This window comes from Molothrus ater, chromosome 11 (assembly GCF_012460135.2).
Source record: "Molothrus ater isolate BHLD 08-10-18 breed brown headed cowbird chromosome 11, BPBGC_Mater_1.1, whole genome shotgun sequence".
Taxonomy (NCBI): domain Eukaryota; kingdom Metazoa; phylum Chordata; class Aves; order Passeriformes; family Icteridae; genus Molothrus; species Molothrus ater.
In genome coordinates this window covers 7,905,955-7,930,922 of record NC_050488.2, presented here as the reverse complement: position 1 = coordinate 7,930,922, position 24,968 = coordinate 7,905,955, and the positions used below count along the sequence as shown (strand labels likewise).

The 24,968-nt window shown below is 38.4% G+C and overlaps 1 protein-coding gene across 5 annotated transcripts in view; it reads right to left on the bottom strand.

Annotated features, from left to right (window-relative positions):
* The window catches only part of CACNA2D3 (calcium voltage-gated channel auxiliary subunit alpha2delta 3), a 388,669-nt gene that overhangs the window by 126,199 nt on the left and 237,502 nt on the right, over window positions 1–24,968 (bottom strand). For all 5 annotated transcript variants that reach the window (XR_004981053.2, XM_036390972.2, XM_036390973.2 and 2 more), the window contains exons 12-13: window positions 14,791–14,869; window positions 10,376–10,509 (exon numbers count right to left, since the gene is read on the bottom strand). Coding sequence is in view for 4 of the 5 variants with exons in the window: in XM_036390972.2 (XP_036246865.1) it covers window positions 10,376–10,509; window positions 14,791–14,869 (213 nt within the window). In the remaining variant the exon portion in view is untranslated. The remainder of the gene's footprint in view (window positions 1–10,375; window positions 10,510–14,790; window positions 14,870–24,968) is intronic.

Here is a 24,968-nt window from a genome sequence, read left to right as displayed (position 1 = left end):
ACAAAATACCTACAATTTTCTTATAATTAACTCAATTTCACTCAGAGTAGAGGCAGTAAAACAAAAGACAGGCAGTTATCAGTTGTGAATGTCTTTAAGTAATTTCCACTCAGGATAGACCTGTCCTCCTAAATGCTGGATTCACCATAGCATGTAGGGATGTAGAATCAAATTCTTTCTCTAGTTAGTGTCTCATCACCTTTTGATCTTATTTCTGTGTCACAAAAAAACTAGAAAATTCCTTGTGAAATAAGGTGGAAAAGCAAAGCATCCTCTTAGTCAAAGGCACTGTAAGTCATTGGCAGATCCCAGCTGGAAATGGTCCCAAGCTGCTCTATCTCCAGTGTGCAGGTGTCTGCAAATGGGACCAATACCCTTTTGGCATGAATACTCCTGTTAATCAAATTCAACAGCAGAGCAATTCTTTGTAATTTGTACACAGTAACTGGTGGGAGAACATCCAGCAGGTGAAACCTACTGACATTTGTAATTCTAAGGATTTTTATTCAAACACATGCAATCAGTTTTCATCTCAGGAACTAGTTTCAATTATTTATCCGCAGTTCTGGCTAACCAGGGAGGACTCAGTTGACTGCAAGTTACAAAACATTACACCTGCCTAGAGCAAGGGTCAGTGAAGGAAAGCCTTTGACACAGGTTCCCACAGCACTCTCCTGGAGCTGCTCAGGGCCTGGAAAGGTGCACATTTACTGGGTGAAACACTGGCTGGATGACTGGGCCCAGAGAGTGGTGGGGAATGGAGTCACATCCAGCTGCCAGCTGGGCACCAGTGCTGCTCCCCTGGGTCAGTGCTAGGGCCACTCTTGTTTAATGTCTTCAACGCCCTTGGGACAGAGTGACTGGAAAGCTGCTCAGTGGAAAAGGACATTGGGTTGTAAGTCAAAAGGAGGTGAAGCTGAGCCCAGGTGGCCAAGAAGGCCAGTGGCATCCTGGCTGTATCAGCAGTAGTGTGGCCAGCAGGACCAGGGCAGTGATTGTCCCCCTGTACTGGGCACTGCTGAGGCCACAGCTCAAATCCTGGGTTCAGTTTTGGGCCCCTCACTACACAAAGACATTGAGGGGCTGGAGTGTGTCCAGAGAAGGGCGAGGGAGCTGGGGAAGGGCTGGAGCACAAACCTCCTCGGGACTGGCTGGGGGTGTTTAGCTGGAGAAAAGGAGGCTCAGGGGAACCCTTGGCTCTACAGCACCTGAAAGGAGATTGTAGCCAGGTGGGCTCAGTCTCTTCTCCCAGGTGTAACAAGTGACAGGACAAGAGGAAGCAGCCTCAAGTTTCACCAGGGGAGGTTTAGAGTGGATATTAGGAAACATTTCTTCCTAATGGAATTCCATGAAATCAAGTTTAACCAAACACAAGCAAGAATTCAATGATTCGTGAGACCTAAAGATTTGTGTGGGAAATCTGTAGAAGTGGGCACTACTGTTTAAAAGACCAGTAATGAATTATTGCATTGACCTACCCTGTCTTAGTATGTCCTCTCATTCTCTGCCCTTTTTAAGCAACTGGTCATTCTTACCTATTACTTTAAATATAAATTATATGAGGAAGGAATCATTATTTAATTCTGTAATCATCCATCATCTACTGTGGCAAGACTTTGGTGATTTATTAAAATTGGCAGGTCATGATAATAATATCAGCAGTGGTCAGTGGCAAAATTGGAGTTGAAGTCAGTGATTTGAAGAAGGAGAAAATCCACATTAAAACTATCAGTACAGCCCAAAACCAAGAGTGACCTTAGAAAAACAGTAAAAGACTGTGGACAGTCACAAGATTCTGCAGGAAAGGAAGTGGAAAGAGAAGATAATTACATTGTACAATAAAAAGCTGATATGGGTATTGGGAAACAGTTATTTTTTGAAAAAAAAAGATCATGATCAAGGAGGACAATTTCTTCAACTGTAATTTAGTTTAAACATTAGAGCATGTAGTAAATGAAAATGTGGAAGAAGGTTAGACAGGGGTCAAAGCACTTAAACATGGTAAAACTTACTTGTTTTCATTGGAAGTATTATTTAAAATAAAAAACTAAATAGTAAAATAATCCATCAAATAGTAAAATAAATCTATCAAATACTGAGAATATTTCAAAAAAGAGATGAGACTTTGTTTAAAGCAATATTTCTGTAGGAACTAATCTGATTCAAAATTAGATATTTAATCTCTCTTTCATCCAGTGATAAAAGATGAACAGAGACCAAGGTCAAACTGAAGTTACCGCATCATATAAATAATGAAATATTAGAAATGAGAATCTTTTGGCAATTTATAGCTAAAAGCCAAGATGTAACACTCCTATGATTTCCCTTCAATTGTTTAACCTAATGCTTGTCTTATTTGCACCACACTGGGAGCAGAGCTGCTTAAGACCCAGCTTTGCTGTGGCATTACAGCTGCTTCCTGATGTCGCAGGAAGATAAAAATAAATTCTATATAAAAGCCTCCAAGTGCAAAGAACTGTAAAATGCATTTAAAGACATCAACTGCATATCTCAAAGTTTGAAGAGAACAAATTGCATTCTGCATTTCTCATGTAAATGTACCGTATGAAAAATAATTATAATAGTAATCCGATTCAATGGAAATAAAGTAGTGTAATATTTATAGTCTGTGCCAGAGTTATAATGACTGTGGGGCGAGAAGTGAAGTGTCTCAGCATGTTCCACATGTTTTTAACACTGTTTCTAAAGGCTCTGGAGGCTATTAAATTTAATGAACCCATCTGCTATGAAATAGAGGTCCAAACATAATCAGTTTTCTCAGTGCCATGTAATACAGATGGCATTCCATGTTCCACATCCCCAGCAGGAAATTTTATGTTCCTCTTTAAGTGCAGGACTTTTAGTTTTGGTTTTGATGTTTTAAACATCTTTTTGATGTATCACTTATAGCATTTTACAGTGTAAATACCATGTAGAGTAATACACATGAAAATTGTTAATTCATTAAACTAAGTATTGCTATTTCCTTACAACAGTTTTTCTGTGACTTTGACAACTAGCAATTAGCTCTCTGTAGTAATATTCTTTGCTTAATGCAATCATTGGAAATTGCCCTAATACTGTAAAGTTTCAGCATTAGCAGTGGAGGAAAACAAACATGTAATTTATCAAAAGAAGGAGTTTCCTTCAAAAAGCTGAAAGATACACATTCTTGTGTCCATAATGTGTGCATAGGCGCTCCCTCTGATGAAGCCTTATTTGCCTGCACTCTGTTTCCATGGAATAATCATTTTTATTTTAAGCATCCATATCCCCACTAGGTTCTTATGGTCTTTATTTTCCTATGCATGCCCCAGTTTTGATTTCAGGGGTCTCAATTTGTGTATTTTGTTGGGACATAGTACACCCAGACTCTTGTGTTGGTGTGTGAATGCGGGACCTAAGCACAAATATAAACGGCAGAAAACATTCCCTGCACTGATGAGCACCCTGCTGCTGAGCAGGAGTAAATCAGATGTTCATTTTCTAACATAAAAGAACAACATCCATTGTTGTTTTGAGCTGCATCTGAAAGACAATTGGAGTGCATGAATTCTGTTTAGTTTGGAGGTTCATTAATTGACTATCTCCAGAACTCATTATGTTTTTTTGACAGTTGACACAGAACTTACTGAATTTGAAACAATTCATGTGTTTCATGATAATTCATTTATTCTAGATCCAGCAGTAAAACAAACAGATTATAGCTGAGAGAAAATGAGAGTACTTAATTATAGCAGCTGAAAATTTTGGGCTGCAGAACTCATAAAAACCTTGGCTTAAATGCTTTCTTTTTTATGAGACTGCCAATGAAGATTTCCACAGCCAGTGCACCAATCATCAGCAAAAAGGGATATTGCACCTCCCTATAAATGGGTGCACAACCTGTTTTTGCAGGTTTTAAAGTGAGTGCACAAGCAGCTGCATGGATCAGCAGTGTCAATGGCTCAAGCACTGTCCCAGACCCCCAAGGTGCCAGTGCAGACACATCAGACTGTCACTGCTGCAGCTCTGAACTGCAGCTGTGGTCCCATGGAAACCTCCAGGTGAAATGGTCAGAACTGCTGTACCTTTCCAGGAAAATTAATCCAAACTGAAGTGCTGAATTAAAAGCTTTTCCTGGGCTACTTTCTGCTTTTCTCCCATATCAGAACCTTCAAAAGACCACTGGGATCTGATCAAAAAATCACTGAAATCCACTGAGACTAAGCAGAGCTTGAAGAACCTTATTTTACAAACAATCCTACCTGGTGGAAGGCCTGATATCCATGCATGGGATTTTTCTTCCCTAAACCAATTCGCTCAAATGTCAAAGTGAGGAAAGGAAATTCCCATGAGAACCTCAGAAGCACTTGGAGGTGATGACATTCTCTGATAAAGACTTGTAAATTCTTAGAGATTAAGAGATGCTGGCCACAAAGGGAAGGTTAGAGCATGTAACCAAATCCAAAGTGGGATTGGAAAAAAAGAAACACAGATTTCTAGTTCTTAGCGTATTAAAAAAAAAAGAAAAATTATTGTGAGCAAGTTTTCTTAGCCGCTGCCTAATGACACTTGCTGACATTCAGTTCTGCAGTGATTACCAATATTTACTTACTTTAGATCTGCCTGAACATTCTGAACACACTGATGCATTTTAATGCCTACCAGTACTGCAATCTAGAAGTTACTTTTTTGAAATTGAGGCCTGGGGAACATTTACTGTTATAGAAACGCTAAATACACTCACTTACTATAACAGCACAATTAACTTGTGCCACCAAAAGTATTTGAAGATATCCCTGGGAATAGAAGCAGAGTGAAAATGGGGTACTATTTTATTTTTGTTACTTCATGAAAGCTCATCTGTGCATTGAGCACAAAGAAAACTGTGAGAATGGAAGAAGCACTAAACAGCATTTTAATACTTCACCAGAAAGTCCTGGATAGAAAAATATGCCTAGAGTAACAGCTTTCAGTCTGGAAGACCTTCTTGTATAACTCTGTCCATATATATATATATATATATATATATATATATATATATACACATATACACACACACACATATAAATATACATATAACTGAGGCAAACCATGACATCACACTGCAACATCCATATATATGTACTTATATATATATATACATAGATACATACTTATATATAGATAGTGCCTCTCTGGAACTGGTTCATAATTCTCCTCTGTCAGAACTGAATCCTAGAATTTAAATTTTCATGCACAAAACATCTGGATTCTGATGCGACAGTTGGGAGGCACGAGCTTCCCATAATTACTGCTGCACTTCTGCAAAGAACTTGGATCAGAGTAAAAAGTATGCCTGCATAGTACTTGATTTTTTTTAAGGATGAAGATTAATATTATTTTTTATCATATATGCAATAACATAATTGTAACACCCATCATAAGCATTTTAGAAATGGCTATTAAAGGCTTTACTTCAGTGGAGCTGTCTCCATTTACTGCCCCATAAAGAGAAATAAGGTTCTTGCTTGCCTTCCTAGGACAGCATCAGTATCCTGATCAGCAAATACTGTCAAATATTACCTCTTTCATAAAAATAAAGAAATGGGGGAAATATATTTATATTTACAAATACACATATATACAATAGCAACTGTACAATTGAACTAAAAGCCATAATAGAATGAGGGATAATGCAAATGAAGAATCAGCACATGGTACTCTGACACAGAAGGAAATTACAAAGAGCAAAAGCACTCAGCATTCACATTATGATGAACCATGACCTGTAATGACTCAGAACATTGCTACTTTAAATGAACTCTTAAATTCTGGAGCATCAGACATTCATCCCAAAATATTCAGGGAAACAATAATTTTCTCTTTTTAAGCAAAGAACTTCTCTGATTGGAAACTGAGACAGCAAGGCAATGTTTGCCTGAATCTGCTCCCAGCTGGAGACCAACAGCCTGAAGATGAACTCAATGCTCCATTAGATCCAGAGGATATATTCAAGTACACTTATGAGGAACAAATTCCACCAGGAGGAGTTAACAAAGGTCCAAGTAGGTCCTTTGTTTATGACCTCCATGTATTGCTGCACTTGAATGTTTTGATGCTCAGCCCATATTCCTTTTCCTTCCAAAATATTCACTTTTATTGACTCTCTATAGATGCATGCTTAAAAGTCATTGACTACTTTAAAACTGTTGCCTCCCTGAAATACTCTGATAGCTTTAGAATTCCTTTCTGCTTACATTTTAAAGCTATCACTCAAAAATCTCCTTTTTTTAAGCATTCATTAGGTTATTTTACTTTGTGAACCACTACACGCTTGTGGCCCTTAGCAATGCTGAAGGACTGATATCAGATCCAGCTGTGACCCATTTTTGAGCAGAAAAGTTGTGTTGAGACTCTTCTGTAGGAGTGATGTCCAGACCTCACTGTCTAGGGCACAGGTATCCCCTCTGCAACCTTTGGAACAACTTGTACAGCTTCTCTGGGCTCTACAGCTGAACAGGAGCAGGCAGCAAGACAATTTCTTCTCTTACCAAACTCCACAATTAGGACTCTCCACCTGACCCCTCACTCTTGACAGCCCAAAGAGCCTTTCTTACAGAATTGCATAGATCCAACAAAGCTCACCCACTTGTGCTGTGTCAAACTGCTGAGTAGAGAAGTACAAAGGGAAAAGAGAACAATTCTAAGGAAAGGTGTGGAATTTGGAATCAGAGGACTCTGAATCAGAAGACAAGAGGCTGGCTGGTCCCTATCACATAATTCAATTCCTACATTTTAGCCTGAAGGCATTGGCAGCACTTCACCTACTGGGTATTACAGGACTAGCATGCCCAACTATTCTGAAGCTGACTTTAGAATTAGCCCAAGATAATTCTCTGAAGGCTGTTTCCCAGGTGAGTACCACCACCAAGTACCACCAACCAAGTACAATCAGTTCAGCTCCCCACAGACCTAAATTCAATTTTTTTTCAGAAATCTGTTGTTTCTCCAAGAGCCAGTGACACCTGTTAAAATTGTATCACTTCTATGTCAAAAGTCCTGGTTTTGAAAGAAATGAGGCTTTACACAGTGATTATCATATTTCCAACAAGAAATCCTGGGTTTAAAGGAAATAAACACAACTAATTTTCTGATGAAGGGTAACTAAAAATGATCATAGAAGTTCTCTAGTTACCTCTTCAGAAAGACAGGAAGCACTGGGGAGAGAAAAAAGTCCAGGGACAGAAAAAAGGGAAGCATGGAGTCACCAGAGAGGCCTTGTCTCAGTTGCTTTACATCCAGCAGCAATCCTGACAGTGCCAAAGGACACAGCCCTGACCCACATAAAGGTTGTTCCATGTCATGCTTTCTGCATATCACACCTTGCCAGAGATTTCCACTGCTATAAAGGTTGTATTTTTTCTAATAGTATGTGAAGCTCCTCAAAGCCATGTTGAAGAGACAGCTGTATGAACATTTTGCAGACATCCCCTTACAGGAAAGGTGAACAGACACAGGAATTAGATGCTTTGTTTTAGTAGCAAAACTCTTCTGGGAATATTCCTAAATGGTATCAAACACTTAAATGAACTAACTTCTGGCTTTCACAGATGCCTTTGTCCTGCACAAATACTGGATGAGAACAGTCTGGGGTGACAGGGGAAGTATTTTCTATCCTAAGATTATTACTGTCCAGCTCCTTTCTGTCTGGATCCTCGAATGTTACAGCCTAATGTTGCTTGCTCAGAAACAGCACAGCTGGCCAGTTAGCTCTGCTGTTTGGAGGAAGGATATTCCATGCTGTTAGGGCACAGGGACACTGAGTGCAACCATGGAAATGTAGCCCTGGGAATCCAACCCTGGCTGTTCAGACACTGCTGGGTGAGAAGAACATTTAAGCTGCCTGGAAATACATTAATATTTTCAACTGAGAAAGGTCCAAGCAGCAGCTACACAAACTGTCTGTGAAAATCAACAAGTTATGGGATGGAGAAGATTATTTTAACAGCACTTCCAGTGTCAAAGCACTAGAGATGGCCAGGGAATCTGTCTCTGAAAATAGCACTCAGCATTCAGCTGAGGCAGAAGCAATCCTGGTTTGGTAAAAGGTTCTCTTCATTTCTATTTTCAAGTTTTGTATTGCATATTTTGTATAATATACACTAATTTATCCTGTTGCTTTGCCTGTTTGGTTTGGGTTTTTGTTTAGTTTTTTTTGTGGTTTTAGGTTTCTTGGTTTTTAGGGGTTTTTTGGGGAGAAGAATGATGGAGGAGGGAGGAAAAGGGTAGTTTGCAAGGAAGCAGATAATGGCATTTACTTTTTCAATCTTTTCTTATAGAATCCAACCCATTAGGGGCCTGAATGGAGCTTTCGTGCACTTAAAATATATTTGTGCATGTATGTACATGAGTGCAGGCGTGTATATGTGTGTATATATATACACATATATATTTATATGTGTGTATGTGTGAGTGTGCTCACAGTGACATTGACTAGTTTAGTCAAGAGAGTAAGAAAACAAGAGGAGATAAAGAGAAGAACCTGGAAGTGTTTTGACTGCATCAAAAGACACTTTGTTTGGAGTTAAGCAGTTCTATTATTCAAGACTGTAACAGCTCCATTGTCTTTGATTTTGTGGTTTTCGCAAGATTCCCTCTCCACACTCCCCCTAGTGTTCTTAAATCCACTGGCTTTTACTCAGCTCTGCTGTATTCACTTAGCATTTCACACAACATTAAATTGTTAATTTCCCTTAGCTTTTCCATAACCTACAGGAGAATCCCTGAAAGGCAGACTAATTTTTATGAGTATTTTTCTCCCTGCAAAGATCGAGGAAATACAGATTAACAGGCAAAAGCAAGAGTAAAGTGTCAAATTAATTCTGAGACAGCAATTTGCACTTTGTTGGTGGGTAGAGGGGATGACTTGGTATGGAGAAAGGAGGAAGATTTTGTTTACAATACTTTTAATGAATGATTCATAGGCAAAAAAAAGAGAGTTGCACCAGGACACCACTTACCTGAGTTTCTCCCTGCTACCCTCTCTAGCAAACACACAACCTTCCTTTGACATTCACACACTGATCACTTCAAGTGTTTAAAAAAATAAAGTCAATGAGAACAAGATTCTCCTGGTCATCTCCCCAGCTCGTGGGATGCCCTGAGGGCACAGTAATAAAACATATTTTCTGTTCATCTCATCTTATGGTTCAGTAAAAAAAAGAGAGCAAAGGGAAGACTGGATTAATGCATTTTTTTAAAAAGGAAACAGAGATAAGCTAATTCCCCTCTAAAGGAATTAACTTTTTGTTTCTCCTTTATAACTGCAGTTTAAGTATTTGTTTTACATTACCCATGGCCACAAATGAAGACTAGAAAAGGCCTAAACAATTGTGAAAATGAAATAAAAGCTCTCTTCCCAGGGTGGTTTTTATATAGATGTAAGACTGAACCATCTAGAAGCAGCACAGACTCAAAAACCCACCAAATATCAGAGTGAAGCTGGTGAGATTCTCCCACCTTACCCACCAAGTAAAAAATTAATATAGGAAGAAAAAAACATCTGTGTCATGAGTAATTTGTGATCTTCTATCCATTATATTGAATATTTGTCATCTCCTGTACTAAATGACAGACATTTGTACAGACTTTCATTCTATGGATAATACACTAACCAAAATATTTTAATTGGAACAAAGGAAATATACTAAGAAAAAGAAAATAGATAAAACTTATTTCAGACCAATCCACAAAAATTAACAACAATTACCTGCAAATCTGATGAATTACCACACATGCTACAGAAGTACCACAAGAGCTCAGTCACTGCGTAATGTAAGTTGTGTCTTAACTCTAATATTTCATAGGGGTGTCAAGTTAAAATTGGATAATTATTGCAATTATTTTAACATATTACCCATTCAATATACTTCAAAAGGCAGAATCTTCTCAATATTCTTCCCCAAGATATCACAGTTGGATGTTGACTTGCCTTTCTACACTAAAACTATTGATTCTCATCAGGCTGTGTCTTTATACCCACATACTCATTGACATGTTCTAAAACATATAGAAAAAATGTTTACTCAACATAATCAATATCTGTTCAATGCCCATTTTTGATTAATAAAAGAAATTTAGGTTTGGAAACCATAAACTTCAAAATTATTCTGTAATTTATACTTTTTTCAGTATTTTCTGTGTAATTACAATGTATAAATATCTGCTAAAGCTCAGTAATATTGAATTATTTGTTTGTAGCAAATAATATCAAGTCCCAATTCTTACACTGCACATACCAATAATATCAAATATCAAGTCCCAATTCTTACACTGCACATTGCAGCAACAGAACGCAGATTCATAATGATTGTTTCTAGCACGATATTTTTGGTTTATCATGCAGACTTACAGTGCTGTCAATGTATGCTTCAGTCCACACGACATCGTGCTCCTGGTCAATGACCTTTGGGCGGCTGAGGACATGGAGATATTCCATAACGTTCTCCTGCACGTCAGCCAGGGTAGAGATCTGAGTAAAAAACCCTGTCAAAACACACAATTCCAGGTGACAAACCAGAGAGAACAAATAAAAGAGGTTTTCAAGAAGAAGCATGATGTGGTTTATGTCTGTCATGGTTTTTTGCCTCTTTCCAAAGAGAAGATACAAAAGAGGAATGTTTCATCAGAAGCAGCCTCAAACAGTAATAATTGGTGAAAACAGATGCCTGTGAAACCTTTGGCCAGCCCTCAAGGCCAGGGTTTCCAACACTGCTATGAACCACTGCACTGTCTGTACTAAACTTTTATTTCAAGACCACATTTTTTGTTTAATAGTTTGGGCATTTTCTTTTATTGCTGTCTGCTTTAAAATTTAGAAGCAGTATTATCTTTGCCCAACCATATCTCACCCACTTCTTCCTGTTTCAAGACATATTTTGGAGCAGAACTACAGAAAGAGAATGGTCATTGCATGTGCTCTGAAGCATTCATGCCTACACAGTGCGACTGAAATTAAAAAAGCAATATGTAATTTACAAATATGGCAGGTCACAGAAAATGTAGGCTACAACTAAAATGGTGTGCTTAGGTGATCCCAGCCTTGTGAATGCTTTAAAACATCTCTTCCAACCTGACAGCACTGAGAACAGCAGAGGCCTCAGCTATCTGAGCTGTCACCACTCCCTTTTCAGTGAGTAGATGTCAAGTATCCTTACACATCACAACCTTGGCATCTGGAGCCCACATCATGCAATAGTGATGAAGGACTGACAAATTGCAAGGCTAAAATTTCATCAGGCCTTATTTAAATGCATCGCTGGCCTTCATTTACTTTCTGTTAATGAGAAAAGACCAACATGAGAGAGGCCTCACTACAATTTTAATCATTTGACAAGATCACAGCTTCTGTGGAGCTGCAATATTAAGCTTTATTAAGCTCAGCAGAAAACATGGCAGCTGCAAAGAACTTCTGAGCTGTGTTTTTCTAGATGGGGCAATTTTGGCAAGACAATTAAGATGGTCTGTCTGAATCTAGAACTTTCTGAATCAATACACCAGCCCATAATTCAAATGCTACAAAATGGATGTTTCTGAATTAATTTTATCGGTCTGTGAATTAAGGCACAGTGAAAAAACAGACTTTTTAATAGAGATCTATAAAATAAAACATGTCGTGGCAGCATCCTAATAGATATCTTCAACTTGATAATAAAAAGGAGAAGGGATGCATTATTTGTGGTTTTTTAAACTAATTTGATTATAGTATGATCTCAAATATTCCTAGTATGGCATTCTTACTCATATATACTATTCATACTGTTAAAATATTCAATATTCTGTTTAAGGAATTTTATTTATTTGGTCCTTTTAACTTGGTGGAAATGTCAATACATAGTCAAGATAAAGAGTTGCTCTGAGCTCCTTGTGCACAGCTGCTGAGGCCATGTCAGCAAGAGCAGCAAGCCCATGCTCCAGTTTTTGCATTCCAACACCTGCTCCTCAGTTCCCTGGTGTGTGAATTATGCCACCTCAGAGCCCCCTCACAGTCAGCACTACCTTTTTTAACTCCTCAGCAGGAAAAAACTCGTGAAGGAAATGGGTAAGATTTGGTAATGACAAGCATGAGAGATGTATAATAATGTGGTCAAAGACAGACACTTAAGCTCTGCATGTGGGCTGCCTTTCCCCATTACACAGTCCCTGCATGTTTGGCTTGTTTTTCCCTAAAATGTCCACCATTAGACTGATAACTTTTCAAAATGCCTCCAGCTGATTTTTACATGGAGTGCAGTTTGTTTCCCGGGCACTGTGCACAAGAGATGCAATGCTCTTACAACTAATACAATAGCAGAATTTTAAAATCCTCTGGGTGAGGACTAAGGAGTGAATTCATTGTTTCATGCAGCTGTAAAGGTCCCATGGATGTTCCCCCTTTCCCCCCAGGAGCCCTGGAGCAGGTGAACAAGCTCAGTGACTGGCTGCCTGCCACCCCAGAGCCCCCGTGCACGAGGGGCTGGGGCCATGCTGATAATGGGAATGGATGTCAGGGGGGCTTCCTGCACAGAGCTCTCCTCTGCTGACACAATGCTCTATAAACTGCTCCAGCTGGGGCACAACCTGCCTCGGGGCTCATCTGTCCTCTGCCTGAGCTGGAGCCACCATCAGACACGCGAAGCATTTTTCTCTCTGTTGCTCTCTCAGCCTCTGCTCCTTGGCACAGATGAATCCAACCCTTTGTCCACTTTATAATATGCCAAGGACAGTGATGACCCGGGACAAAATGTTTAAAAAACCAAATAAGTAAAACAGAGGCTGTCAAATTGCTACTGCAATAGTGAATTTAACTGGAAAAAAAAAAATGAATCCCAGCTGTTTGGTAAGCAAGTAATGCATTAAGTCTCAGCTTTATCTCTACAGCTTTCTGCTGGAAGTGATGCTGAGGGAAAGGCAGTGCCTGCCATTTCTAAGTTCTAGATGTTACTGCTAACATCTGGCACATGCACACTCAGCACTAGGAAATTTCCACCTTTGTTCACTTCAGAGCCTTAGTAAATCCTGTTTTCCTTAATATGCACTTGCTTATGATACAGAAGAGTAAATCACTGCAAATTCCACAAACCGCTCTGGAGGGATTTTGGGGATCTTGAATGTTTTAATGTATTTAAAATGGTTTGGTGTTTTGCTTCATTAAGCAAGCTCCCTCTAGATACGCCCTACTTAAACAGAAAAACGTAACAGAAAAACATGCTTGGGGTTTTTCAAGGTTTCACAATCAGAATGTAGAAGCTGAAGAAATTTTGCAAGGTGGTGTGAATTTCCCCTGTGACCCATTTTGAGGGAAAGGGCTGCTGAGCACAGTCCAGTCAGCTGGAAACCCTGCAAACAGCCTTCATCTATGCTGTGCTTCCAAGGGGAAAATCACTGCAAGGAAAATTGATTTTAGGGTCATTCACCCTCAGTGACAACAACAAATTTTGGCCCACCCACACAAGGAGTAAACTGCAGTCCTGCTATTCAGCCACTCTTAAGACCAGCTTTAATACAGTCCTCATCTGTTGTGCTGTAATCCCTCATTTCACTGAAATAAAACGGACAAGCTGTAAGTGAAAACTGCAAGGAAAAATCTAAACCTGAACTGTCTGACCATGACATGCTGTTTCCAATTGTGATTTTCAAAGCCAGAAAAAAAAAATATTTAATTAATGATTAGAGGTAGAAGATTTTTTACATTATAAGCTATCAGAGAGCAGGTATTGTAACTATTAAACTGAGAGGGAAATAAATTTATAGGCGTAACAGTCATTAAGCTGTTTAGTTGATTCATATGAGTAAGACTCTGACTCAAAGCAACATGGCTCTGAAAAGAACAAAGTGGTCCTAAAGAATGACAAAGGTGACCACTTTTCCCCTGTGGGAATAAGGAAGACGTGGGCCAGATGATCTCCTAAGGCTGCCTCCATTGCCTGGTCCTAATTTCTGAGTTGCTGTACTTAGATCTTTATGAATTTGCAGAGCTGGGATAAAAAGTTAAAAGATTTTGTTGATTAAATTGTCTTCAAAAAAGATGCTTCAAAGGATTCTTATACTATTATTTAAACTAAATTATGGTGTAATATTAGCTGATTAAGACAAGACTTCAAACTGAGTAATTTCCATCAGCTGGACACAACAGTAGTTAAAGAAATAATGACTAAATGGATAGCACCTGATGCAATTCATCATAATGTAATGTGGCACAATGGAAAAAAAGAACTTTTTCCCCAGGAGGAAAGAAAAAGGAAAACCTGAAGATTAATTGGGGTTTGGGGCTGTTTTTTTCCTGAATCATTCCTACTTATGCTAGTCAATCCTTTTACTGCGGCATCTCAGCATTTTGAATTTTTTAATGCTCTTTTCCTTAAAGGATACAAACCAGTTTTTTTCAATTACATCGTCAGTTTCTCAAGGGATATGATGTCTGGTGTTTTACATACCATGCCTAACTCAGCAGGATTGTACCCAAGGTTCTTAGAAACCAAACTCACTCTGAGTAATAACAGAGAGAAGACAACAAATGCTTTGAAATTAGTTTGTTCTCTGAACAAAAATTTAAGACCACATAGTTCAAAAGCTTCATACCTATTTTAAGGAAGAAAATTTCAGATTGGGGGGTTTTGCTCTTTAAATTGTATGTTACAAGACAATTAAGTGTTTTCATTTTCTGGGTAAAAGAAAACAAGCCATCCTCTGTGATTAGTTGCCAGGGACACCATATCTGTAGAAGGGTCAGATGTACAGGAGGGTTCAGCTCAGGGGTTCTGAAAACAAGGATTTCACAGAACCAACCTTTGTTGGCACAGGCCATCCACTTCAGGTTATCAGCAAATGCAGCTTCTCTTCCAATCAGATAGGTAAAAATACGGACCTGAAAGTAAAATGCAAAAGATAAATCAATTAATACTGCATTTAAAACATATCCAGTGGAACTTCAGATACAGATGTGCAATTCACAGGACAAACCCTTCCTAAGAAAGCATTACTGGTTAAGCATTACAGTAGCTTAAAAAATATTTCTGCCAGTAATTTCTTCCTGACAAAATGTGGGTTTTGTTCTATGTAATAGAATGGTTGATCTTTTTGAATGTGTTTAATATCTGACCTTTAACTACAGTTATGCTTAATGTGTAATTAAGAATGAACTAAAACCATTGGAGTAAAAAATGGAATGTTTCAGACAAATCTGTTTTGCACTTATAAATTCAGAAAATTTTTATTATGTCGGGAAAGAGGCATTTAAGTAGCAAATACTTCTGTAGATAAAGAATCTGCAACACCAGGCAAGATAATTCCCCTCAGTTTTCAAGGTTCATATGACACAATATCATTGTCAACACAGAAACACATACTCGGTGGTAGCACTTTAACATCATTTCATTCATTTTGAAATTTAAAAAAAACTTATAATTTTCCCTGTTAGCAAATAATTCCTCATTCACAAATTATAATATTTGTAGTATAAAGTTGGTTTGTCCTAAGTTCCCATAGGTTTTTTTTCCCCACAGAAGTAGTTATAAAATACTCTGAAAGTTTCCCTCTTTACTATCAGCTGGGACACCCCATTTTCTCACTGGCCTTTTATCCACTTTCTTAATGGCCACATCCTGTTTCTAGGCATACACAGTGCTTTGTGTTGTCATCATGCCTAGAGACCAGATTCCAATCACAAAACTCCCCCCAGTCTCTCAACATAAAATATGCACAGAACTGAATTGTGATTTATATGGTTTAAAAAGTCTACACACTGATGGTGTAGTGTTGCAAGTTTGAGCCCAACAGTCTGCATAATCCAACTCTAAGACTCTAAAGAACACAACATTAAACAAAAGAATGGTGCTTTTATGCTTTGTTGATTACTATGAAAGCATTAATAAAGAAATTCTTTGTTCTGCAAAGACACATGAAAGTGCACTGTGAGATTTATAGTCTCAAAATACAGCATAAATCACTGTCATGTTTTATCTTCCTGCAAATGATGCTTGAAAATAGCCTATGATGAGACCGAATACTCTGAGAGATTTATACTTAATGATCTGCTTTAATCTATAGAGAATCAAACTAGACTGTGTTGCTAATAAAAGGAGACCAGCCTTATCTAAACAGATGAGCAGTAAGCATGATAACAGGCACAGGCAGCAAAATAACCTACAAAAAATAAAATTTCAACAAACTGGTAACACAGATCACCATGAGGAATGGGCTGTCTCTAGGGTACTGTTGCAAAGAGCTCAATGATTTTTTGCTGACTATATTTTCTATATCTAGTTTACTTAGTTTTGCTAGAAAATATTTTAAGCATGATAAAAATCTGCTAATTGTAATTACTTGAAAAAATAAAGGAATCTATGAAACAGAGAGCTAGAAAGTGAGTAATCCAGATTTATGAAGTGCTGTTTCCTTCCCTGTCCCAAGGTATTGTGTACTTTCCTCTACACACTTTCCATGGTACATGTTATACAAGTGATGTTTACCATGGACAGCATGAAGAAAAAAGCCTTTTATACAGTGAAATACAAGTCACACTATAATTTTAAAATACCTTTTCTATGTTGTTCATGAATTAATAGAATGATTATGATTCATGGTAGTATTGTAACAAAATAGTCATGACAGGATCACAGGAAGTTATTTCAGTTAAAATTAAAGCCACTGATAATTGAAAGTTTTCCTCTACATTGACCTTAAAGACACATTAATAGGTATTGCAAATACTGTTTAACACTTCATTCAGAATAGAGAGAAAAATCCTCAAGATCAGTTCTGAGGGAAAACAATTCTAATTGTTCCTCTACTTCTAAAAGTTTCATTTGCTCAGGTCATCGAACCCACCTCCATAAACTTAATTCACTGTGAGCTTGCAGTGAAAAGCATTAACTATACACTGCACAAGTATCCCAGAATCACAGAATTATCTAGCTTGGAAAAGACCTTTGAGATCATTGAGTCCAACCTATGACCCAACACCACCTTGTGAATCAGACCATGGTAACAAATTATTAGAACTGGAAACTTGCATAAATAATTCTGCATTCTAAATCCCATTTTTCAAAACAAGCTGGGTTCTACACACCCTTTATACTGGTTTTTGTCATCTGGATAGGTACTCTACACGATAATTCTGGATGTATAACACCAATAAACAGGAAAAAAGTTACTGTGGCTACAGATTATTTTTTTTACTGCAGATACATAAAAATATAACAAAGTCAGTGTTACAGAAATACTACATTTATTTGGCAAGATAAGTTCAAACTACTTGAACTGTCATCCATGGATGAGACCTGTGCAGTGATGGGCTATCTATGGTGCAAAACAGGACACACAGCATTCTAATAACCACTGAAATTATCATTGTTCATTGATTAGACATTAAGGACCAGATTTAATATCCATCCATATTTTCAGATCCCAGGTAAGATATATGTTGGTAGGTAAAGCTGTTAATAGTGACCACTGAATTTTCTTCTTGTACATGTGAGATAACTGAATGGAAAGTGTCAAATCAGTCTTGCTCTGCAAAATGATTGCAGGAAATGCTTATTTTACTCAAACAACCCACATATAGCACTAATATTGTGTAGTCTGATGATAAATATGTATAGCAATTATAGTAAATACATATAGTAAATATAAATATGTATACTGAGGCATATGATTAAAATCTCTGTAATTAATAAGAGATTAGGAAGTATAGATGAGTCTGTCTCATTCTGTTGTTTTTATTGGACCTTGGAGAAAATCAGCTTTAATAGATAATGCACTATGCAGACACACACTGATACAGCTGTGTATGTTGGTATCTCATGGTACAGCAGAATGTTAGGACGCTAAAACTTCCTTTGAATCCATATGGAGAGCATGTTCAGTCAAAGGAGACTGAGTAAATTCAAAGTTGTTATGGGCACATCCCAGAAGATCCAGTAACAACATTTACATAGTCTACATATGCTCTGGCTAACTGAGAATAACACAAATGAGAAAAACACCTTTGAATATCAAGTGCTGTGACTGAATCAGGAGACCACTTCCATCAGAGAGGGAATCAGCCTCGGAGGGTGTAGGTGCCTCTCTGGCAGAAAACATTATGGAAAGAGTGCCCTTCAGTCCTGGATAACTTTGGAAGCTTTACAAGATACTTGAAAGAGATACTCGAATCCAAATATTTGCTGTGCCTGACCTGCAAAGTATTATATCAACTATATTAAGGCTTATCATGAGCTATGAGGCTTGGGGAAAGAAAATATTCTCAGGCAGATGCACTAGTCTTGAATTTCTATATCCTATCTACAAAACTGAAAATTGTAGATGTCAGATTCACTGAACACAAACCAAAGCTTACTCCAAGAGCAAAAACTTTAACCTTTAACCTTTTCAATTACACTTGCTGTCTCTGCACAGTAGGTGCTGCAGACTGCTGTTTTTAAGCCAATGTTCACAGAATATGGAGTGAGAGCTGAAAGAAACTGAAAGGACAATGGAACTAGAAACTTTATTAGAGCTTGTGACTTTCTCACTTCATATTTTTCTGAAGCAAGTGTTGAATGGCAAAGAATACCATTTGAGATTGATATATTTTAATTATATTTAGAACAGCAGCTGTGGAAACCTCCCACATGTTACCTTCTTATTAAGTCTTATTCCTGACCTGGAAGGATCACTGACTGGAAACAGACTCCATTCAGTTCCTCTTCTCACTGAAAGATTGCTGCAAAAGCTCAAATGGTTCCAAACTGTGGAATCAAATTCATATTATGCAACCGACTAATTTCCACCGTGCATTTTCTGATGGTCACCTTCTGTGCACTCTGGTCCACACCAGTAGTCCATACTAAACCAGTGAGAAGCACAACATGCCAGCAGTTGTCACAAGCTGAGTTGGCAACTACTTCCATCTACACAGCAGAATTAACCAATATTAAAGCATCAAACCTCCAAGCTCAGAAGTTCAGACAAAACTGAACATAAATCTTGCACTGAGTAAAACACTTGAATCAAAAGCAGATACATAACTGCATACATTATTGATATTTTTATCTTGTTTACCCTCTGGTTTTTCTTTCTTGTTGCCTTACCTAGGCACAGATCATGGTTTGGACAACATAAGAGGTTGCTCTCTATTTCTTTATTGCAGCTCCTCAAATTTTGAAGAATAAGAGAGTATTGTTAGCAAATTTCTTGCTTTTACATCCGGGGAATATTCTGAAGTTTGAACCTTTAAACTCCCGATAGAAAGTTTATCTAGAATCTCAGAGATGCATACACTCAACCATTAGTGAGGAAAGCTAAGAATGATGACTTCAATGACAGCTATTTCAGTGCTAAGCATTCCATCTGAAATATCCACTGAACACTTCCATCCATTATGTGTGGGCTAATCTGCAGTCCCTGAAGTGTCCTCACCTCTGAAACTTCATTAAACCTGCAGTGTAGGAAAGAGAATAGGGACCTTCTCCCATCTCTGTTAAGCAAGACAAGTCAATCTGCAAGATTCTACACAATGAAACTGTGAATTCATATCTTTGTGCCAAACAGCTGCTAAAACAGTATTCCCAGAAACTTTAAATACCGTGTGGGAGGGGAAATGGGACTTCTGCTTGAAGCTGACAGTGCAGACCTTTGCAGCTGCAAACTATTTCATGGACACCTTCAGCAAAACAGTCTTTCCTTTCTGGCTCAGCAAGAAATAAAAATAAGCCTGTGGCAAGAGCTATGGAGTTTAAGTGGGATATAGGGACAAAATTCAAGTTCCCATAGTGATAATCTGTGGTGGTCCAGGAACACCTCAGCTATGCTCTGCATAGAGGAGCAAATGGACTGACTGGGAACAATGGACCAGTGTGAGACCAAGTGATTGTCTGAACTCCTAAGCAGCCTCACAAAAAAGAATTGATGTAACTGTTACAGGGCTCTCAAGGTGAGGGCTCTCAAGACAGCTTTTCAGAGGCACCTCATGCTTCCCACCCAACATTACACTGGGCTTGCCAACGCTTCCAGATTAGTCTTCAATACCATTCTTCTTCACATAATCTCATCCTCCTAGTCCTCTCTCTGCAGAATCCTTTTGTACACCTCACCTCAGAAGACACCAGAGGGAAAAGGGGGGATTCTGTTGGTTCCTGCATCAAGCAGATAGTACAGTCCCATATTTTCCTGTGAGGAACAGACTGGATGCAGCCATAAAGGATTTTGAGAGACATACTGGATTCACTTATCATAATCAGTAAGATCCACAACAAAAAAATCTGTACAGGCCCCAGGTCTTTGCCCAAGAAACCTTTCCAAATCTGAAAAGGGAAAAATGCTGAACTTGTAAAACGTATCAATGTGAGATGTATTATAGGTACTAAATTTAACTGATACACACACAATGAATCAAAAAATAAACACAAATTCCAAGTATGTTCAGTGCATCTGTTGGTTGCAAAAATAACATACAGGGCCATGAACAGGGATGGGAAAAGAGAAATAGAAGTATCAAGTGACTCTTGAACATTCAATTTATGTCTAAATATTTTCATAGCTTTTTAAAACTTCAGTTCATTTTTTATTATGAAGTAGTAGAAAACCAAAAACAAGCAACTATTTGCATTGAGAAGTTAACAGGAAATTCCATGAATGATCTAAATGAGCACACCAAATGCTATGGAGGAGGGGTGCAAAGCCCTGTGATGCAATGTAAGACAGCACTACCTCAATATCTCCTGTCCTATTGGAGACCTTTGCCCTGTGAGGTGCTGAAAGCCTCAACTTGCAGCGCACTCAGAGCAAGGAAGCCATGAAATTGAAGACATTACCTCATGAAATTGAATCCTGAAATGTTAAGTTACTTAGTAAAAGGTTCTTCATTGTTAATTTTCCTCCTGCTATATTCAAAATACCTCTTCTGGGAAAGTTTACATTTATACATTTCCTCATGTTTTTTCCTTCCTGCAATTGCACACTGTACCCAGACAATTTTATAATAATGTTTTGTATTAGAGTGATATTAAAACTCCATACATTGTACCCTAAAAACTGATGGGGCAGTTAGCAGAAACAAACCCCAAATAATTGAACCGTCTGCGTCACTGTAAAACAAGATATTGTAAGCAAAGACTGCAAGAACATCAAGAAGCTGAGCCCTGCTGGCCCAAACATCCACATCCCGAACAGCTCTTAGCATAGACCTGTAACAAAGCCTCTGTTCTGGCCTTATTGTCAAGCAGTGCAGGATAGCCCGGGAGCCCAGGTCCTCAGGGGGACAGGGTGCCCAACGCCGGGCTAGCTCGAGGCCGATCGCCACGGGCTGACCCCCTTAGCAAGCTGGGTGATATCAGCTCTGGAGTGATTGCAAGCTCTCTTAGCATCTCAGCCCTTGCTTGCTAAGGTAGGGTGCCCTCGGCTCGAGGCCGCAGCAGACGCCAGAGAGGAGAAGGAGAGGTCCTGGCGTTCCACAGCCACGTTTACTGGGGGAGTCTGTGCAGGGTCCCAGCCACAGCTCTTCTTCTCTCAAATGGGCTAAAGTAGGCCCCTTTTATAGGGTTAAGGGGAATCCAGACTTGACCAATAGTAAGGGTTAAGTAACATAGCCTATAGGGTTACAGAGATAAGCTTTGGGCGGGGGTCAGGGAGACAGGAACTTATGTTGCTGTCTCAGCAGTTCCTATTGTCCTATTCTCCGTGGGGCCTTAGCCAGGTCTGTGGGATTTACTGCATGGACCTACCTCAGAAATTCATGCAGGAGGAAAGGAAAAGGGTGCTGCAGTCAATCCCTTGGGGTCAGGGGACAGCAGCACTGCGTCACACTCACCTGTGAGGAGCATTTCTGGATCTGCTCTCTGGGCCTAGGGCTGCTGGGAGTTAGTTTTGGAAAACTCAACAAGCCACATGCTTTAAATGAGACATCAAGTGAGGATATTTCTTCTAGCCCTGAACATGTGCTGACATACTTTACTGATTTACAGAAAATTGTAATGAAACTGAGGATTTACAAAGAATAATTTCCCAATACAATCACCCAATACATAAGAAATACTGCTAGCAGGGAGAGATGGCATGATGCTGTTTTACACTGTGCAAGGACAGAGGAGGTGATGAGAAAGTGACCAGCTCAAGGCTTATTAGCACAGGGCTTATTGTTTCCCTAAAAGAGTTTGATGATTGACATAGCTGTGAAAAAAAAAAACTCAAAAAAACATAAACAAGACTAGGATTTCTACATGGGACACAGGTTTTAGCCATTTTACACATCCTTGATTATTGGTCACACTGCACTGAATAAGATCAGTTCCTTCACAGGTGGCACAAACAGCACAGCAGGAGCTTAGCAATAAATAATATGCAAATATGTGGCAGAGCAAATAGGTTAAATGGTATTAAATAACCATTTAGGAGATGGTATTTAAAAGCAAAACAAAAACCTTTGACAAAATAGGTCTAATAAGCATCCAATCCTTTCTAGCTCTCTTCTGCTTAGTGTGCAGCGCATGTCAATGATGGCAAAGAGGCAGCCAATAATGTACCAAGTGTGGTACAACGATGGGTAGCTTGAATGTACTAAATTCCTCTTAGCAGTTAACAAGTCAATTCAGCGAGTACAATTCTCACAGATTTTGATAATATTAAATTCTTTGGCTAAGACCATGTCTAAGAAATGACATGCCAAAGACTACTCTTCAAAAAAAAACAATTCAAAAATCAGAGATTACCCCAAACCACCTTGTTGCCTTTAATGTAACTTCTATTTTCAGCATGAGCTATAACTGTAACAAATTACTTTGAGCCCCATGGGGTTGTGTTATAAATATTTCAGCTCTATGAAGAGTGTGAATAAAATCTTTAAACAGCCCTTCAAATATTGTGTAAGTACTACAAATTATTACTGAAGAACTATTTTAGAATTATTTTCCTGAGTTAAAAAAAATTATTTATTCTGCTTTTTATATCATTCCACTGGTACATCCAACCATGGTACAATGACTTCAATTACATGGGGTATAGGAGGGAGAGGAAAACTTTAACTCACTTTTTTTAAACTTTCAAATGTTGCCTGACATCAGTTTTCTATCATAACAACGTTACTATTTCAAAGTAAAATTAAATAGATTTATTGGAGCTAGGAACAAATTCTATGCTATCATCTGAAAAGCAAAGGAAATTTTCAATTCCATTCTTGATTTGCAAAATTCCAGGTCAGTCATTACAAAACAAGTTAACAAGTCAAGCCTAAATGAACTACCCAAACATAATTCAGCTATACCTAATATTGACATTCTTCAAAATCCTGGAGGATTTGCTGAAATGTAGAACATACATTTTCTTCCTTAAATGCAAAATAGCAGCCTAAACAAATTAATTTGTCTGGATGGAGAGAAGGGGAAGGGATTAGAGCAGAAGCCATGACATAATCAACTTTCTTGGACCTAACTGAAGCTCCTGTGGAAAAAGCAGGCTCACACAATTCCTGCTACTTCTCTACTCAACTTCCTTGTATATCAACTAATTTTTTTGCAGGAATGCATGAGAAAAGATGAAAATCAGACAAAATTCTAAGTAACCAAATACTGCCAACGTCTCCACTTCTGCTATTACACAGTTCCAGGATGTAACACAGAACAATGGTAACTCATTTACAGTGTACTTCACTGTGCATGGTGCAGACACAGATTAGAGGATGACATAATGGATAAAGCACTGCCCTTTCACCCCTGGGATTTTGTCCAGCCTGCACTCCTATCAGATAATGGCTTTGGCAATCTCCACTAGTCTCTTTTGGACACTAATCCCCACTACAGAGTCTCTATAATTCATCATATAATTTAATACACCTGGCAACTTTACCACCAGTTCATTCTTTTGTTACATAATGGCCCAAAGTGAAGTCAAGGGTGGTTAATGCTCTGACAACCGGCTATTATCTCCCATAACAGCTGATGTTGAGGGGATTATTGCAGTCATAAACCATTTTATAAAAATTGGCAACTGGGAAAGCAGTGTAAGAAAATAAGGTGATATTTAGAAGTTTTATCACTGATTTTCTACCAATCTGTAATGGAGTTTCTAGCATCCAAAAAATGCTGGAGAGGAAACTTGAGATTAAAGCTACAGCTCGTGAGCCAAGAAGCTGAGGCCTCAACAAGCTGACAGTCAGAAAGGTTTGACTGTTTTGAGGTTACAGACACCTTTTGTCTTCCTTTTTTTTCAAATATACAGTATATTTCTTCTTTATTTTGTCTCAATTATTTGGTCCCCACTTCATCAAGATTCTTCCATTTTCAGTTTGAAGTATTTCATCACTTTTGGTAGTCCAGTTTTAGACGCACAGCTTTGTTCACAAATGAACCAGGATTTCACTGCTAGCGAGACCAGTCACTGAGGAGATAAGAGACCCATGAGACAAGACAAGGGGGAGTTGCACTCAGCTTATTGCAAAAGAAATCAGCTCACTGAAACTGTGGGAAGCATTGGGAAGATGCACATTTGAGGATCAAGTCTGAATTAAAATGACATTAGCACACAAGCAAACAGCCAAGAGTACCCAAGTAGTCACTGTCAAGGGAATTAGCACACACAACTCCCACTGGAAATAAGTATAGGTCCAGCAAAGTGGTAAAAAGGCATGGAAAATGTCACCAGATAAAAGTGAACAGAATGTAATTTTTGTTTGGCAGGCATCAGACTGTAGAAGGATAATTATAAAAGTTGCAAGGTGCTTCTGGGCTCTCTGGCACATCACAGCTACATCTGTGCAATGTCATTTTTTATCATGCAGGTGTGTAGCAATAGTTGGATGCTCTATATTTATTCAAAAAAATTGCTTTTTAGAATAAATTTCACACCAAAAAAAATCATTAAAATAAATCCATAGCCACTCCTGCTCTAACCAGGAGGCATTACTAAAATGTCCAGTTTAATAAAATATGATCCATTTGCAGAAGTTTTGCAGAATTGTTTTGAAGCGAGGTTCATGGCTCAGGATATCTGTCTCT